This window comes from Leuresthes tenuis, unplaced genomic scaffold (assembly GCF_036924035.1).
Source record: "Leuresthes tenuis unplaced genomic scaffold, fLeuTen1.0.hap1 SCAF_2, whole genome shotgun sequence".
In the NCBI taxonomy this organism is placed as follows: Eukaryota; Metazoa; Chordata; class Actinopteri; order Atheriniformes; family Atherinopsidae; genus Leuresthes; species Leuresthes tenuis.
The window spans coordinates 4,182,738-4,200,836 of NW_027325356.1; the positions used below are offsets into that span (position 1 = coordinate 4,182,738).

Genomic DNA, 18,099 nt, shown 5'->3' on the forward strand with positions numbered 1-18,099 from the left:
AAACTAGTAGTAGCTTAAGCTAGTACTACTAGCTTAAACTAGTAGCTTAAGCTAGTACTGGTCCTAGCTTAAACTAGTAGTACTGCAGCTGGTGTACATGTGAGGATTGCATCCTTTAGGACGTTGTGATGTAACATCTGATCCCGTCACGCCTGGTTGTGCTTGAGTTGATCTGATTCCTCCGGAGCAGCTCCCTAAAAAAGATCTTCTGACCCCAGTTATGTGTTTCTGACAGAAATTTCCTTCCACTTCACGCTTCCTAAAGAAGGGGAGCTGATTGGTCCTGCTGTGGGCGCCACGCCGCCGCTGATAAACCAGCTGAAGCAGACGCTCAGACACAGCACACCCATCGGTCGGTTGATCTGCCGTAAAACCTGAGCGTTAACAAGCTCAACGCGAGCCTCAGCTTTGCTCTTCTTTTGTGCTGCAGAGATCACCTCCTTTTCCCAAAAGTCGGACGTGGTGGGAGACGTCTCTGCAGATGTGGTGATGGCCACCAGTGGCATTGCATCGGGAGAAAACGAGGACACGGGCGAGAGGGGAGACGGGAAGCTGAGTCTGAGGATGAAGCTGGTGACCCCCGTTGAGGAGGGCAGCTCGGAGCGCTTCAGTCTGCAGAGTGAGACGCGTTCGGCTGCTTTTTGTTGTTCCTGCTTCAGTCGAGTCGCATTCATCTTCTTAGGAGTGACAGGATAATAACCCGGGAGATGATGCATGCTCTAATTACCTTCTCACTGTCACAGAGCCAGCTCTATCGGAGGGGGATGCATCAGTTGTCAAGGTTACCGCTGTTTCCATGACTGTAACCAGGTAACCAGGTCCTCTGACCTTAACTCCTCTCTTTGTTCACATTAGCTGAAACCCATTAAACTCGAGCTTCTCTCTCACCGTCACTGTTAGCATGTTAAAATGCTTTTAAACACTCTTCTAATCGCAGAATGACCAAATTACAGATGTTTGTGTCCTTTCTTGCTGTGTTATATACTAATTTACAAGTATATTGTTTTTTTATGGTTCTAAAGAAAAGGTTTAGATGCTTTTAAGTAAAAAAAAACACTAATATTTCCTCATAGTTCACACTGATGGTGTCTGGTGTCTCCTAAATGCTTCATCTCTTTAAGGACTTCATCTCATCCACTTTCCACTGACTGCTCACTCAAACATAGCCGCTCGTGCCCAACTGGCCAGCGTGGAGGCTTAATGCAGATGTATTTCCTGGTGATTTCCTGCTGTAAAGTAGGCAAAGCCTGGCCTGAAAAACGAGTAGCAGCTCGGGAGCTTCGTGTCCTGTTCGAGGAAAACTCATTTAGTCGAGGCCTTTGTGACACTGCAGGCCGGAAGAGAGCGACATGACAGCATTAAATGGAGGTGAAAACGGTGTAAGACACTTAAAAATGTCCAAATTTAGATGTTTACAACATAGGTGTTTATGTTTCTGTATTTATCAGACGCTTTTATCCAAAGCGACTTACAAATGAAGATATAACAGCTATAAAAAGCTAACAATAAGCTACATAGAAGGAACCCAGGAGTCCGACTCTGTCAGAGGTGACAGAGTAGAGATAGGGTGCAGGCATAGAAGGAAGTGCAGAAAGGTAAAGTGCAGAGATAGAGGGGGGAGGGAAGTACAAGGTAAGTGCTGGGATAGGAGATGCTCTCTGAAGAGCTGGGTTTTCAGGAGCTTCCTGAAGATAGACAGGGACGCCCCTGTTCTGGTAGCGCTCGGTAGGTCATTCCACCATCGTGGGACGACACATGAACAGAGTTTGGATTGTCTTAGGCGTGGTGTAGGAGCTGCTAGACGACAATCCTGGGACCAACGGAGGGACCCAGTTGGGACAGAAGCCTTTGCAAGAGCATTCAAGTAGATGGAGCCGTTCCATGAAGCTCTTTGTAGCTAACAGCAGGGACTTGTGTGGAAGTATTACAGATATACATGTGCAGTTACAGGCTTCTGCACCTCCTCTCTGTCTCAGACACTTTTTGCTCTGTTCAAACTTGACTTCAGACTTCGAGCTGGGTGCTCGTGATGTGTTTTTACTGCCTGCTGAAGGGTTTTTTCATCAGTTTAACACATTCTGGAGCTCTGCTTAAACGCCACAATAGGTGTGTCTCCATCAGTCTGTTTAGAGTCGCATCCAGAAGTATCGCATCAGAAAATTATGATGGAAACGCCTTAATTCGAATTAAAATCCCCTGATTCGAACAAGTGAAAATCCGCTCGCTGGCGCCGGGTTTTGGTTGATTCAAAAGGGATGGAAGCAGCTGTGTTCGCATCAAGTCTGACGCATCTCTGCTTGGGCAGTTCAGGGCATTAAGTAACACCTTCTCCTCATCACAGCTCCTCTCATCTCCAGGACTAACTGGGCTGGCAGCTCCAACACCACCTGCCCGATTCTAGAGGTTCACATAGAGGTTATAGAGGTTCACAGCTTTACGTTTACAGGCTGGTTGTCATGCCAACCTGCGAAAAACTCGCGCGACTTAGAAGTTTTCACCAAGTCAAAGTTCCCAGCAGTTTGAATCACTTTTGGATGGAAACAGGACGAATGATCCCTTGAAAGAAGCTTCTTTGTTTTTCTCTGTAGGTGAAAAGAAATGAGGATGGGGCTAAAATCAAGAATTCATCATTTCTGTCACTCCTGCCTCAACTGAAAGTTCATCTGGAGCCATATTTTTAATCTTTGTATGTCCTTTCATCAGTGTCCAGGTGGCTTTATAAAACCTTAGTGGCTTTATATAAAGTAGACGATTAAAAACGGTAAATAACAGAAAAGTTCCACTTAAAGCAGAAGGTGCCCATCTGGATCATGTTGATTTAAAGGAGCAGTGTGGAATAATTATGGTTATTTATTGACAGAAATGGAATATAATACATATAACTATGTTGTTAGTGCTAAATAGTCACCCTATGAAACGAGCCGTTACGTTTTTATTACTTTAAACTAAATTTTATTACTTTCACAACTAACAAGTGACATTTTCACAGAATATCTAACCAAATGTAACATCTATTTATGATTTATATCTCTAAAAGGTGGTTTCACTCGATGGAGAAGACATTTGAGTGATGGATGTGTTGGGTGTAGTTTCTCTGAAGCTGGAGTGTTGCGTTCAATGCTCAGTCGGAAATGACAGAATCTGACGAACAGCAGATAATTACACAATACTCCTTTAAAGGGGAACTTAAAGGGGTATTTTTAAACCTGGACCTTATTTCTGGCATGAAATACGTTCATCTACTCACCGAGAACAGTTTGGTGAAAGTCGGCGTCCTTCGGAAGATATTTAGATAACTGGAGATCCATATAACGGAGAGAACGGGGCTTAGAGGATGCAGCCTCTAAATAAGGCATTATCTGTCTTTATTTCCCCAATACTTTAAGAAGAATGAATGAATGAACGTGTGCTATAGCTCTGTTAGCTCATAGCTGCTGTTATGTGGCTACTTGCAGCTATAGGAGAGCTAACGGAGGGATTTCTACACAGGCACTCTACTGGGACCACTTCAAGGCTGCCTGTAAAATGACTTCAGGGTCCAAATATTGAGTTAAATACTTTCTTTTATTTCTTTTGGACCAACTGTATGACGTTTTTGGTGTTTTATCATGTCTTCAGTCAGTATTTTGTGATGCCTGAACAGTGCTGGTGTTTGCTGTTGCAGCAGCCCGTCTGTGTTCACTCGGGTCAGGCAGGTGCACCGACAGCAGGAGGCCGAGGAGGACAACCAGCCTGAGAGCAACGCTGCTCTTATCAGGTGAGACTCGGTTACAGTCCAGGGGTGATGCATGTGAAGTGGAGGCGGAGGTTATTAAATTGTGTTTTTTTTTTACTCTAAAGCTGAGATTTTCTCATTTGAATTGTTTTTTAAAGCAAGGTGTGGAGTTGGCTGAAGAAGAAGCTGAATGTTAACAGGTGTAAAAGCAGCAGGGACTAAACATGCGGTCTCAGCAGTGTTGGCCCACTTCTTTTAACTTACTCCTCCCACCGCTTTGACTTTATAATCTTTTATTTCTAATCCCTTCCTATGATCGCGATGCTTCTGACCAGCACAGGTTTAGCTTCTCCCGTCGTCCTCTTTCTGTCTGAGCCGTGTGTGACGGTTGCTTTTGTTCGACCTGTGGAAGTATGAATAGCTTCTCCTGGTCGTAATGCATTGCAGCAGACAGAAATAGGCCTTCCTGGGTGCCACTGTGTGTGTGTTGGAGAGAGTTAGACCTACTTTTGGAGGTGGGAGGGATGGTTCTCCTGGGATATGGTCGTTTGACTTGATGATCTCTGCAGTTTCCCGTCTTTTAGCATCTTTCATGTTTCAATAGATAGCTGAGAGAAGAAAGTTCTCTGAAAGTAATGGATGTTTTCCAGAATAAAAGTCTACGTCCACTGGCAGTTTAATCAATAATGGCTGTTGGTACGAGGACGTCTGATCAATTTAAAACCCTGCTTTGATATGTGAGGTCTGTGTGAGGGAAAATAACAAGAAAGGAGAGACAGATGTGTTAATTTCAACAGTTTTAACTGTTTTAAATGACCAAAATTAAACCAATTAAAGCTATTTTTGTGCTGATCAAAAAGCACCTGCTAACATCTGGCTTTTGGGGACAATGGGAAGGTGTTTAATCAGCGTTCAGCTCCATATCATATGACTCTGCTGTAGTTTATAAAGTAGTTCAGCTTATTTATAAAGCGCCAAATTACAACAATTTTCATCTCAAGGCACTTAAATAATAAAGTCCAATTCAAGCCAATTGGAATTCAGTTAATTGTAATCATAATCCAATTAATTAATTTCAAAATAATCCAATTAATTCATATAGAGCTAATTCAAAAAATAACATCCTAGCTAAGGAAACCAACAGATTGGACCGAAACTTGTCTTCAGTCCAATCTCCCGTCCTGAGCCTGAGGGACTGTGGAAAGGAACGACTCCCTTTAACAGGAAGAAACCTCTGGCAGAACCAGGAAGAAACCTCTGGCAGAACCAGAACCAGGAAGAAACCTCTGGTAGAACCAGAACCAGGAAGAAACCTCTGGCAGAACCAGAACCAGGAAGGGTCCATCCGCCTCGAGCAGCTGGGGTTTGAGAAGACAGAAAAGAGGGAAAAGAGGGGGGAAAAACACCATAACACCATTCAAAGGATACCTGCTGGAACAGGGAAACACAAGTTAATAACCACAATAATGTCACATGGACATAAAATCAGAAAAAAAAAGAGAGCAAAGTGAGGAAAGGTGGGACAGATGAGGTCCCCCAGCAGGCTGGGCCTATAGCAGCAGAACTATGGGATGTTTCAGGCTCACCTGAGCCATCCCTAACTATAAGCTTTATCAGAAAGGAAAGTTTCAGCCTAATCTTAAAAGGGTGTCTGCTTCCTGGACATTTACTGGCAGCTTATTCCACAGAGAGGGGCCTGATAGCTGAAGGCTCTGCCTCCCATTCTGCTTTTAGGGGCCTGATAACTGAAGGCTCTGCCTCCCATTCTGCTTTTAGGGGCCTGATAACTGAAGGCTCTGCCTCCCATTCTGCTTTTAGGGGCCTGATAACTGAAGGCTCTGCCTCCCATTCTGCTTTTAGGGGCCTGATAACTGAAAGCTCTGCCTCCCATTCTGCTTTTAGGGGCCTGATAACTGAAGGCTCTGCCTCCCATTCTGCTTTTAGGGGCCTGATAACTGAAGGCTCTGCCTCCCATTCTGCTTTTAGAAACTGGGAACCACAAGGAAACCTGCAGCCTGAGAGCAAAGTGCTCTGTTGGGGAAATACTTAAAATGAGATGTTTAAGATGTGATGGAGCTCGGTCAGTTCCAGCTGCAGTGAGGGAAGAGAAATACAGCAGAGTCACAGCTTTACAGAGGAAACAGGTCCTCCAGCCCAGCATCAGGCCATGTTAATGTTAACGTAATGTAAATTAAACCTACACACAGTTCTCTGCCTCTCATTCAAAAAGCTGTGGACAGAATCCAAGGTTTAGCCTGATGGTCTGACCAGGAAAAGAAAAAAATCCACTTTTAAGAGCAGTTCAGCATCAGCCTAACATCACCACACCATACTTTACATTTTATGACTGAATTCAGACGAATAACTGTCTAAATGCTGAGTAAATAGCTACTTTGCATAAGAACCCGGAGGCGTTAGCTGACTGTCCTCCTCACTGGAGGGAGTGTGCATGTGTGCGTCCGTTTCCTTGCTCAAAAATCAGTTTTGTTCATAGCTGTTGGTGGATTCTCCCTGTTTGACGCTGACATCATGACTCCTGCAGGGGGGAGCTCTTTGCCTCACCTCAGAGGAGCTCTCAGGCCTCCTCGCTGGGATGCAACAGCCTCCCGAACAGCCAGTCGGAGCCTTCGCAACGGGAAAAGCTGGCAGCACGGCCGGAGAACTTCAGAGACACTTTCACCCCCGCTGAGCTGTCTGAGGAGAGACGAGGCCCCCCCGACGCTGCGGAGCTGCCTCCTCCAAACAGGACAGATGTTAGGCAGAAGGTTTCCCAGCAGAACTCCAGCCACGCCGTCACCTCACCTCTATCCAACAAGGTTTGTCGGTGCTGAGGATGTATCTGACACCTTTATGTCTGTGTTGCTCACATTGAACGGTCAGCAGCAAGCTGCCAAGGTCAGCCACTGAAAGCAGGAAGTGGGGTTTTCCAGCAAAGTGGCTCCAGTTCTTACGTTTTCCACCACCAAAGCTCTGTTTCTAGGTCGTAAAAACGACTTTGTCTGAACATTAGGGCTGTGGCGATACACTAATCTCACGATACGATTCACGGCATTCAGCCAGCGATTCGATACGATTGAATACACATCATTTTCTGAAAGATTTTAACCCTCTAAGCCAGGGGTCGGGAACCTATGGCTCGCCAGCCAGGTGTGGCTCTTTTGATGACTGCCTCTGGCTCGCAGATAAAACTAAATATTCTCACTTGTTTTAATCCATCCATCGATTTTTCATGTCCTGTTCAGGGCTGCAGGAGCAACTGTCCATGATTTTAATTGGATGATACTGGACTACGTTGGCCGTTGCAGCGTAAAACAGGTAAACGCCCCCTTTTGAATCAGTCATTAGCTCAAAGCTAACCCTTCGACGAAGAAGATGGCAAAAAGAAAAGAAGATGACGAGTATCGTACATTTCAGGCCAAATGGACTGAAGAATTCGCCTTTGTGGAGAGAGCAAATTCTGCGGTGTGTCTAATTTGCAAAGACAAAATTACATCGATGAAACGGCACTTTGACACGCTTCATGCTAGCTTTGCATCAAAATACCCGGCAGGAGACGGCAGAAAGAAAGTGTGCCAAGAGCTACTAAAATATATTATATGGCTCTCATTGAAATAAATTTCCAATTTTTTTTGCTTTCATGGCTCTCTTAGTCAAAAAGGTTCCCGACCCCTGCTCTAAGCTGTATAAAAAGCTGAATAAAAGGCCCATTGTGGCAAAAATGACGTCATATTTTGTTCCTACTCTCCACTTCTGGTTGGCAGACATGTCAAACTTCACCTCTGATGCAAAAAACGTCAACTTCTATGTAATCTTTTTGAGCTACAGCAAGTTGAATCAGTAGGAGTTCTTCACCGAGCGAGTACAACGTTGAGCTACAGCGGCAGAGCGATACAATCAGCTAAAAAGTTTACCTGCAAAGAAGCGCTGGGTCTTTTATTCGCTAATCCTGATTCTGACGATCGGCCGCTGGAATCTGCAGGTGTTCAGATGGACGCTCGCAGGCTTGGAAACGCTTTGCTGTTCGGTGAAAAGATGCAAAAGCATCTAAATCTGTGGTTATGGTCCAAAAACAGCGTTTCTCGACCAGAATGTGAAGAGCAACTTTCCAACTTTCCAGCACGATAAACTAACTTAAACTGAATGAGCTGAATAGATAATCCTGTTCAAAAGAACACGGAGGCTCCTGCTGTGGGATTTGTTTGACTGAGAAACGGTTCTCCTGTAACCTCCTGTAATGAGAGTCAGTCGCAGGCGTCACTTAAAGAAGTTAAAGATGTTTGTGTCACTTTGAAAGAAAACCAGAATGTGTCTGAGCTGAAATGAGCAGGTCACGGCATGATTTGGTGCATGTTCTGGACGCTGTGCTGCTTCTAACCTCCTCTGTGTTGATGGTTCAGCTGAAATCACCGCCCAGACGCCGTCTTTAGGTCACTGGAAAAGTGACTCTGTCAGCTGAGGCTGCGGCTTCTAATACTTCTAATAGTTTCTGACCAGAGAAACAGAAAAATATGTGACTGAGAGCAGCTTTTATTGTGTTGATACACACTTAACCTCTTTAATCTGTTTGTAAAAGACGGTGTAAAGCTTTCAGGCATGCAGAGAGTGCCTCGGCCTGTTAGTACTTAAATAAAGCCGCCCTCAGCCTTGTGCTCATGGGTTGCTGGGGATGCATAAGACTTGTCCTGATGGTGTTGGCCTCCCTGTGGTCTCAGGTCCGGCAGCGGACAGTGTCCCAGCAGACCAGCTTTGAGGCCCCGGGTCTACGGTCACCTCCTGGCAGGGTACGAAGAACTCAGTGTGGGATTGAATCGCAGCTCCTGTCTGTGACCGTTGTGCAGTTGATGCTTTGAATTTGTCTTAAAGGGTGAACCAGAGTCTCCATCCTTCAGAAGAACCGCAGCCCCGAGCCACCGCAGGCACGTGCGCACCATTCAAGAGGTGCGGACCACCATCACACGGATCATTACCGACGTGTACTATGAGGACGGCAAAGAGGTGGACCGCAAAGTCACGGAGGTAACTTCTTTCTCTCTCTGTGGTCTGGACTGACCTTGACTGGAAGGGATGTTTGATTCGAGTTTGGGGGCATTTTGGAGGCTGGTGGTAGTGGTGCTGTTGAGTTTAATGATGACTGCGACACAAACTGACGCCTCCAGACTCAAAGTTACAGCAGAATCGAACGTATTCACCTGGAAAAATGGAGTTAATGAACGTAAAGGGGCGTGGCTTTCTCACGAGGTCAGGATACAAAGCAGGAAGTGGGGTTTTCCAGCAAAGTGGCTCCAGTTCTTACGTTTTCCACCACCAAAGCTCTGTTTCTAGGTCGTAAAACGACTTTGTCTGAACATTAGGGCTGTGGCGATGCACTAATCTCACGATACGATTCATCATTAGATCATCAGTAAGTTAAAAGGAAATATGTATATTTCTCAAAACATAAGATTGCAAAGAAAATGTCTCCTTTCAAATCTGCAGAGCGAAATAATGTGAAAAGACTCAGAGAGTCTGTGGAAATCTCATCATCTTCGGCTCGTAGAGATTAAAGATTAAGATTAAAGCAGCAATAAGAGTAAAAACATCTGAAAGCCTCCATGATCACATTTCCCAAAGGTACTGTGCATCTGCAACCATATCCATACTTGGGCTGTAGCGATACACCAATCTCACGATATATATATCTATATATAGATATATATACACGGCATTTAGCCAACGATTCGATACGATTCGATACAATTTAATACACACCATTTTCTGAAAGATTTTAACCGTCTAAGCTATATAAAAAGCTGAATAAAAGGCCCATTGTGGCAAAATTTACGTTTTATTCTCCCTGTTCCAGGAGAGCGAGGAGCCAGTGGTGGACTGTCAGGTCCTAGATAGCGACATCTCTCCGTGCCGCACGGGCAGCAGCTCTGTGACATCCGGTGACCTGGCTGACATCAGCTCTCTGTCGTCCAAGGCCTCCAGCCTGCACCACAGCTCCGGAGGAACCAGCAGCAGCCTCACCAGGCCCGAGTTCATTATGCCCCCCAGCAGAGGGGCCAGATCCATCAGGTACTGCCTCGTCATCCTCACCGCCGACCAGACTTCTCCTCAGCCTCGCCGCTTCATCTTACCGTGCCAGTTGCATGCTGAGTCTCCTCTCTTTCTTTGACTTTCTAACTCTTTAATTTCTCAGTGATCCACTGATCCCTGCCTGGGATCTGCAGGTTCTCACAGGCATCAGTCTGGGGCGCTCACACATTTTAAGAGTCCCCCCAGATCGCTACCCGTGAAACCTGATTGGCTCCGTTCGTCCCCTCTGTTTGTCTGCAGTCCAAGGAGGGGAGGTGGGCATCAACAGAGGGGTCACAGGGGTCAAAGGGCAGGGTCAGTGGTCACATTGGGCAGAGGCTACAGCACCTTTGGGTCCCGGGCCTTCGTCCCGCTGAGCCCCAGAGGAAGGGCTAGAAGGGGCCGCCCCCCGTCCCGTTCCTCCCTGTCCAGGTGAGTCCTCCCTGAGGCTCAGCTCCGCACTTAAAGACCACAGAGGAGGTAGAAGCAAACAAACTCCCCTCAGTAACACTCCACTCTCTTCTCTTTTCACTAATTCTCTGATTAATCTCCTCACACAGAACTAATGAACGGTTTCAGAGTCGCTTCTCTTTGTATTTCTGAAGAATTTAGAAATGTAAATGAGTAGAATTTAAATGAGTTTTGTGAAGTCCGAACTCAAAAATGTGATGTTTAGGTTCAGATGTGGCCTGAGGGGATAAAATGATCTTAATCTGAGGATCTGAACAGTCCGTGTTGCTCTCTTTAAGGGGGGGTGGCGTCAGCTCGCTGCAGAGGCTCGCTGCTCACGGCCCGCCACATTCCTCCTCGGAGGACGAGCCCTTCGCCCGCATGCTGCCTCCACGCCTCCCGCTCAGCCCCGCAGACCCTGACCTCCACTCAGACTCTCTCAGGTCTTCGCCGGAGGAGGCGAGCTCGGCCGGCAGCAGCTTCGTCGGCCTGCGGGTGGTGGCCAAGTGGTCGTCCAACGGCTACTTCTACTCCGGCCGCATCATCAAGGACGCCGGGGACGGGAGGTTCCGGCTGCGCTTCGACGACGGTTATGAGTGTGAGGTGGCGGGGAGGGACATCCTGCTGTGTGATCCCATTCCTCTGGAGACGGAGGTCACGGCTCTGCTCGAAGACGAGTACTTCAGCATCGGTGAGGAAGACCAGGAGAGGTTTAGTGTGGATCTGAGCACATACAAACCAGCTTTTAAAGCATCCTAAATAGTGTGTTAGTCTTTGTAAACTCCCTCAGCAGAGAGTCTGTTGCTCTCAGCAATGTTGCTGTTGCTTCTTTACGCATCAGAGCTCTGAACGAACCTCATCAGGTGTTTTTTGCAGCTTCCAAAGTGAGAGAATGAAATGGTCTGAACTGATAACGGATTAATAAGCAAACCTCTGGTTTTAGAGTTGGTTAGTGGTGAGTTAAACTAACTAACATTTCAATGAAGAAGAAGAAATACAAATATAAGACAGAGGGGGCGATATGGCAAAAATATATTACGATTTAAAAAAATAAAATAAAATCACGATTTTAAAAAAAAATAAAATCACGATTTTTAAAAAAAATAAAATCACGATTTCTTTTAAAAATAAAATCACGATTTCTTTTAAAAATAAAATCACGATTTCTTAAAAATAAAATCACAATTTTTTAAAAAATAAGATCAAGATTTAAAAAAAAAATCACGATTTCTATTTTATCACAATCTTAAATTGAAAAATGAAAACCAGACAATTTAGTCCGAAGAATAAGGCTCTGAAGTGCGGCTGAACCACAGATCTCTCGTGAAAAACTGGACCTTCTGAACTTTGAGTTCAATCTTGTGAGTGAAAAGTTCTAGTTGTAGGTCTAACTTTGCAGCCTCAGATTCACGGGACTTTAAATGCAAAGAAGTTGTTGAAATCCCTCAAACCGTCTCCTGTTTGCAGGTGTTGTGAAGGGCCATAAAACAGAGGGCCAGGACCTGTTCTACAGCGTTGAGAAGGAGGGCCAGGGGCAGTGGTACAACAGGACGGCCGTCATCCTGTCTCTGGAGCAGGGAAACAAGCTGAGGGAGCAGCACAGCCTCGGGCCCTACGAGCCCACCACCCCCCTGACCAAAGCCTCCGACATCAGCCTGGGTAAAACTGACTTTAACACACTTTTATTAGGGAACCATCCGCTGGAAACGCTCTGACGGTTTGGTTTCAGGTTTATCTGGATGCTTTCTAACATGGCTGCACTGTTTTCTGCAGATAACTTGGTGGAGGGGAAGAGGAGGCGCAGAGGAACACCCGGCGGTCAGAACACTCCCACCCGCAGCTCGTCCGGCAGCCCTCGGACCCCCGGCCCCTCCGGGAAGAGGAAGCTGGCGGCCTGTGAGGAGAACCGGACGCCCTCCAAGAGAGGGCGCAGAGGGGGTGGAGTTAGAGCCGGTACGGAGAGCCGCTCGCTGGGACTTTAAGTGCAGCGGCCGGGGGGGGTGGGATGGGGTGGGGGGACTCTGGGTTGGCTGAACACTTAATGAACGAAGCTTTTTTATGATAACGGCTGCAGGGAAAAGCCTTAAATCGGTTTTATATTTTAAGCTTTTAAGTGAGTTTTTAATTGTTTTTAAAAACCTTTAACATGTTTTCACGTTGTATGTCACTTTTTATCTGCTGAAAACCTTAAAATCTGATGAAGTGTTGATTTTAGACTGTCTGAAGTTCTTTTAACTGAGTGTAACGGAGACATTTTGACCTCCATGTGGCCTGTGTCCATCATCTGCTGCCGGTTGCTACTGAGGCTGACTCGGTAATGATTAACAAGCTGCTTTTCGGTTGGTGTTGGTCCACAGGTGGAGGGCAGGTTAAAGATGTATTTGCACGGGTGGATTTGCTTTTGGAAGGAATTTACAGCATGAATTCGTGTTCAGGAAAAGATCAGTTCAGCCAACGCAGGAAAATATTCTCTCAGTATTTTCAGATACGTCTGCGAGTTATAAGCAAACCTCTTTTAGCCGGTTGAGTCTCACTTTGATCTTTTTGTATTTGTCAGTAAAAATTTGGCTGAACTCGTCTTTGAATATATTTATTTAGTTAAAATCACATTTCTTCTTCTACTGCACTTCCCCCGTTTAACGTGTAAATGTATTTCCATCCTCAGCCCAGCGGGTGGGGGTGTGCAACACCTCCGGCAGCGGCACAGATCTGCCCGGGCAGTCATGTGACGTGGCAGAGACGCACGGGCCGCTGCCCGAGAACTCGTCTCTCTTCATGGGCTTCGCCTTCATGCTGACGGCCTCGTCTGAGAGCGACCGCTTGACCAACAAGATCCAGAGCGACGATGAGGACGAGGGTGAGGCAGAATAAAGTGTCGATCTAACATAAACAACTATATAAGCCACAAAAAAGGGCAAATCTGGGTTCCTTTTTCATATTTTCCAACTTATATACCCAGAGAGCTGTTTTCTCCGGTCATACAAGTATCCAAATGTTCTTTAAATGTCTAAATGTGAACGTGCGTGTTGTATTCTGACTGCAAATGCTTTTCTGCTGCCATCTGTGGTTCTAAGTACTGCAGCTCATGCAGAGCAGTTACCCTCAGTCCAAAGCACATGATGTCATTATTGCTAAAACAGAGTGTAAACTAACCAGTGCCCCCTCTTCTGCTGTCACCTCCCTTCAGCTGCACTTAATAAACTGTGTGTTTGGAGTCTGTCATATTTAAATGATAAGAATGTCTGCTAATCATGGTGAAAACATGGTAAAACTTAAAAAATGCGGCTGTGATCGCTGCGAAACACACAGATTTTAGGTAAAAGACGCCGTGGCAAAAGCAGCTTTAACCTGCAGTTTCTGTAATGACCAGCAGGGGGCGAAGCCGCTGCTGGATGCACTGTGACCTGCTTCTTATGGGACTCACGACGTAATTTCCTTCATTGTTAAGTTAAATCTACTCCGATTTGACATGATGATCATTTTTAAAGGTTTAGACTGTTGGACTAATAGTATGTTAATCAGTCTGCACTTTATAACATTATTTAAATGGCACTAAGCACTTTTATTTACTATAATCTGTGTGAAAAACACCCAGTTGGTTTGATCGTTCAGTTGTTTTTACTTTGAAAACGGTCTTTCTTCTTCTCTTTATTTAAAACTTCTCCAGAACAGATGGACTATATATCTGTTTGATTCCTCAGCTGAGCACAGACTCTCTCTTTGACTTATTTGTATCAGCATCACATCAGTCGGATGTGCATTCGTGGGCAGGAACAGACGATAAAACTAGTCATTCAGACGCTGTCACGGCCCAAAGGAACCACTAACATTTAGCAGAGAAGCAGCACATTTATTCAGAGAGAGAGAATCAAACTGAATCAACCAGTTTACGTAGGAATGATCACCAACTCCAGTTTTCCCTCAGCAGATTACGTGCAGACGGGTCCGTACAACAAAGCATACACGGAGTCCCAGCTGCAGGCGGGTGGAGGCTTCATCCTGCCCGACTTCAATGAGGAACAGGTGCGCACCGAACTCCTCTCAGCTGCCTTCTACCTCAGTGCAGATCAAGTATTAAAGGCTTCATCATGTCAGATATTTTTCACCCTTTAATCATACAAAACAGCGATAAAAGCACAGCTCTGTGACACTTTGATTTAGCTTATTTTGGTTCACATTATTGTCAGATGTCACTTCTGTTGAGTCCATATTTAACGATGGACATTACACTCAAACTGTTGCGTACCTACGAATTGCCGAGGTTATAATCCGGTGTATTTAAGAGTATTTAAGAGTATTTAAGAGTATATAAGAGTATATAAGAGTATATAAGAGTATATAAGAGTATATAAGAGTATTTAAGAGTATATAAGAGTATGAAGCAGGACCCAGAGCGCGAAACCCGCTGCTACTTTAAGGGGTTTGGATTAGATTGTGTTAAAAGTGTCGTCCTCTCTCCAGTTGTTTCCTGATTTATCCCAGAACACAAAATCAAAGCGTAACGTTTAAATGCCACGAGGCAGAAGTATTGAATCTGTCTGACATTAGAAACAAATTCAAAGCGTTTGAGTGACGATTAATAAACGACCAAAAAACTGACAGAAAGTCCTCTCACAAGTCAGTTAGAGCAGTGTTTTTCAATCCTGGTCCTCAAGGCACCATCCTGCATGGTTTCCATGGTTTCCATGTTTCCCTGCTCCAGCACAGCTGATTCAAATGAACGGGTCAGATCTTTATTTAAAGGGGAACTTCAGTATTTTTAAACCTGGACCTTATTTCTGGCATGAAATATGTTCATCTACTCAAAGTCGGCGTCCTTCGGAAGATATTTAGATAACTCGAGGTCCATATAACGGAGTGAACGGGGCTTAGAGGATGCAGCCTCTAAATAAGGCATTATCTGTCTTTATTTCACCAATACTTTAAGAAGAATGAATGAATGAACGTGTGCTATAGCTCTGTTAGCTCATAGCTGCTGTTATGTGGCTACTTGCAGCTATAGGAGCGCTAACGGAGGGATTTCTGCACAGGCACTCTACTGGGACCACTTCATCCACACGCCCCCCTGCAGCACAGTTTATTCACTCCGTGCTCTGTGACAGTCGGCTAACTTCACACAGAGTTTGCTGCTGATAGTTTTGTGCAACATGGCAGGATATTTATCAGATTTTGACAATGTGAACGACGACTTTGAGTAAAATGGACGTCCTGAGTCCTGAATAAGCTGTGCTGCGGCGGCGAGCTTCGATGACGTCATCCCAGCAGACAAGTGTGTAGAAAGCCCTCTATAAGCCCCCCGATTGTATCGTCTAAGCCCCGTTCTCTCCGTTATATGGACCTCCAGTTATCTAAATATCTTCTGAAGGACGCCGACTTTCACCAAACTGTTCTCGGTGAGCAGATGAACGTATTTCATGACAGAAATAAGGTCCAGGTTTAAAAATACCGGAGTTCCCTTTTAAAGATCTGACCCGTTCATTTGAATCAGCTGTGCTGGAGCAGGGAAACATGGAAAACATGCAGGGTGGCGGTGCCTTGAGGTACAACATGTAGACCAAATGTTGGTGTTTTAATCAGTGGATTAAATCTTATTTTAATCACAATTTAAAATCAATCGTTTCGGACCAGAACTCGGCGCTGAATTAAAAACTTTCGATGATTCTCGGTGTGTTTTATATGAAACTCTTTGAGCTGTTTGAGACCAAAGAAAGAATCCATGACTGTGTGTCTAACAGCTTTAAAGTTTTATTCAATATATGGAGAATAACCAGTGAATCGAATTAATTTGAGCCACATGATCGTGGAACAGTGTCAAACTAAAGGTTTAAGAGCTTTATGTGCTGCAGTCGGACACATTATTGGGATTTCAGTCCTCAATATGCTTCTTCACACCTCCACCTAAGAACAAAGTATCTGGCAGAGTGAATAATGCGTAAAACACGCCTTTGTGAGCTCACACCGAGGCTGAAGAAGGAAACCAGAACAAACTCTGAGCTCACAGCGAGCAGAAAGAAAGCCGAGCTGTGCACCCATCGGGTCTGTTTTCTCCTCCACGTTCAGTGTAAGGCGGCCTACCAGAGCCTGCTCATCGCGGACCAGCACTGTCGCACCAGGAAGTACCTCCTGTGTTTGGCCAGCGGCGTGCCCTGCGTGTCTCACATTTGGGTACGAGACTGCTGCAAAGAGAACAAGCTGCTGAACTACAGGAACTACCTGCTGCCCGCCGGCATGGGGCCGGACGCCGCCGTGGTGGAATGGTGAGATGAAGGTTGTTTTGTTGCTTTTCATTCGGCGGTTTTCACTCGATGCATCCAAAGTGCCAGTTCAGACACCCAGATGTGTGCTGGGAGGCCGGCCTTTAAATGTTTTAAACCTTTCTGTCACGCCTCCAGAGATCCTTAGCGGCCAAATGTTAAAGATTACTGTGTTTTGATAGGACCCAGTGGCACTAAAGTGCGTATATCCCTGTTTCTGGGACAGATGACACCTTTTCTTCTGTGGTGTTCAAAGAAAGATAACAGCCCCTTTACCTCACAACAGAACACATTCAGTTAACTCTTTAAGATAAGATTTCAGCCTGAAAAGGTGGAACGCTCTCTCCGGGTCGGGGATGAGGTCCTTCCTCAGGTGGAGGAGTTTGAGTATCTCGGGGTCTTGTTCACAGTGAGGGACGAATGGAGCGGGAGGTTGACGGCGGATCGGTGCAGCGTCTGCAGTGTTGCTGCACCGATCCGCCGCTGTGAAGAAGGAGCTGAGCCAGAAGGTGAAGCTCTCTATTTACTGGTCAGTCTACGTTCCCATCCTCACCTGTGGTCACGAGCTGTGGGTAGAGACCGAAAGAACGAGATCATGAATACAAGCGGCTGAAATGGGTGTCTGGGCCTCCCTTAGAGATAGGGTGAGAAGCTCAGTCATCCGGGAGGGGCTCGGAGTAGAACCGCTGCTCCTCCGCATTGAGAGGAGTCAGATGAGGTGCATCTGGTTAGGATGCCCCCTGGACGCCTCCCTGGGGAGGTGTTCTGGGCCCGTCCCACTGGGAGGAGACCCGGGGAAGACCCAGGACACGTTGGAGAGACTATGTCTCTCGGCTGGCCTGGGAACGCCTCGGGGTCCCCCCGGAAGAGCTGGAGGAAGTGGCCGGGGACAGGGAGGTCTGGGTTTCTCTGTTAAAGCTGCTGCCCCCCCGACCCCCGGATAAGCAGCAGAGGATGGATGGATGAACATTTTCTTTGATCTGGAGTTGCATATTCTAAGAAATCTTGTTTTGTGGCTTCTTTTCTGATTGTTTTTGTCTTCTTTAGGCATCCCCGCTGCAGCCCATTCAAGGGCCTGCGTGTCCTGCTGGTGTTTGAGAAGCCGGTGGAGCTTTGGGCCCAGCTGATCACCATGGGCGGCGCCGCCGCTGTCCGGCAGTTCCAGGCAGACAAGGACAGCTCTGGTACACAAAGTCCCATCAAACATTGCATGTAAATATCAAATATCTGCTGATGAGTTCCTTCTTCTTCTTCTTCTTCCTCCTCCATCTGCAGACATTCCTGCTGGAAAATACGACATCGTGGTGACAGACCAAGGCTGTCCACCATTGGTCGAAAAGAATGTGACATCACAGGAAGTCCCGCTGGTGTCTCCTGAGTGGCTCATCCAGAGCGTGATCTGCGGCGAGCGCCTTGGTTTCCACAGCAAGCCTCAGTACCGCCATGACTCGTCCTCCTCCTCATAATCTGCCTCCACCTGTGATAAATGCCTCGGACCGAGCTTCATGTTCAGCGTTAGTTCTGTTGCATGCCTCTGCTGTACATAACTCTATCCTGTCTGTTTTTATGGGATAATAAATTGTGACCCTTGTTTCATTTTAATGGCTTTAGGTTTATTTTCTC

General features: G+C 46.0%; 1 protein-coding gene across 8 annotated transcripts in view; it reads left to right on the plus strand.

The window, feature by feature from the left end:
* tp53bp1 (tumor protein p53 binding protein, 1) overlaps positions 1 to 18,078 on the plus strand; it is a 28,062-nt gene extending 9,984 nt beyond the window's left edge. For 3 of the 8 annotated variants that reach the window (XM_072379928.1, XM_072379927.1, XM_072379929.1), the window contains 17 exons: positions 236 to 352; positions 431 to 619; positions 744 to 810; positions 3,665 to 3,757; positions 6,258 to 6,531; positions 8,428 to 8,496; positions 8,579 to 8,731; positions 9,558 to 9,772; positions 10,034 to 10,204; positions 10,522 to 10,913; positions 11,690 to 11,881; positions 11,996 to 12,175; positions 12,888 to 13,079; positions 14,151 to 14,245; positions 16,283 to 16,479; positions 17,524 to 17,660; positions 17,752 to 18,078. In XM_072379928.1, coding sequence (XP_072236029.1) covers positions 236 to 352; positions 431 to 619; positions 744 to 810; positions 3,665 to 3,757; positions 6,258 to 6,531; positions 8,428 to 8,496; positions 8,579 to 8,731; positions 9,558 to 9,772; positions 10,034 to 10,204; positions 10,522 to 10,913; positions 11,690 to 11,881; positions 11,996 to 12,175; positions 12,888 to 13,079; positions 14,151 to 14,245; positions 16,283 to 16,479; positions 17,524 to 17,660; positions 17,752 to 17,942 — 2,924 coding nt within the window. In that variant the 3' untranslated portion in view covers positions 17,943 to 18,078. The remainder of the gene's footprint in view (positions 1 to 235; positions 353 to 430; positions 620 to 743; positions 811 to 3,664; positions 3,758 to 6,257; positions 6,532 to 8,427; positions 8,497 to 8,578; positions 8,732 to 9,557; positions 9,773 to 10,033; positions 10,205 to 10,521; positions 10,914 to 11,689; positions 11,882 to 11,995; positions 12,176 to 12,887; positions 13,080 to 14,150; positions 14,246 to 16,282; positions 16,480 to 17,523; positions 17,661 to 17,751) is intronic. The other 5 variants (XM_072379930.1, XM_072379931.1, XM_072379932.1 and 2 more) reach the window with 5 other exon arrangements.
* Positions 18,079 to 18,099: the final 21 nt, after the last annotated feature.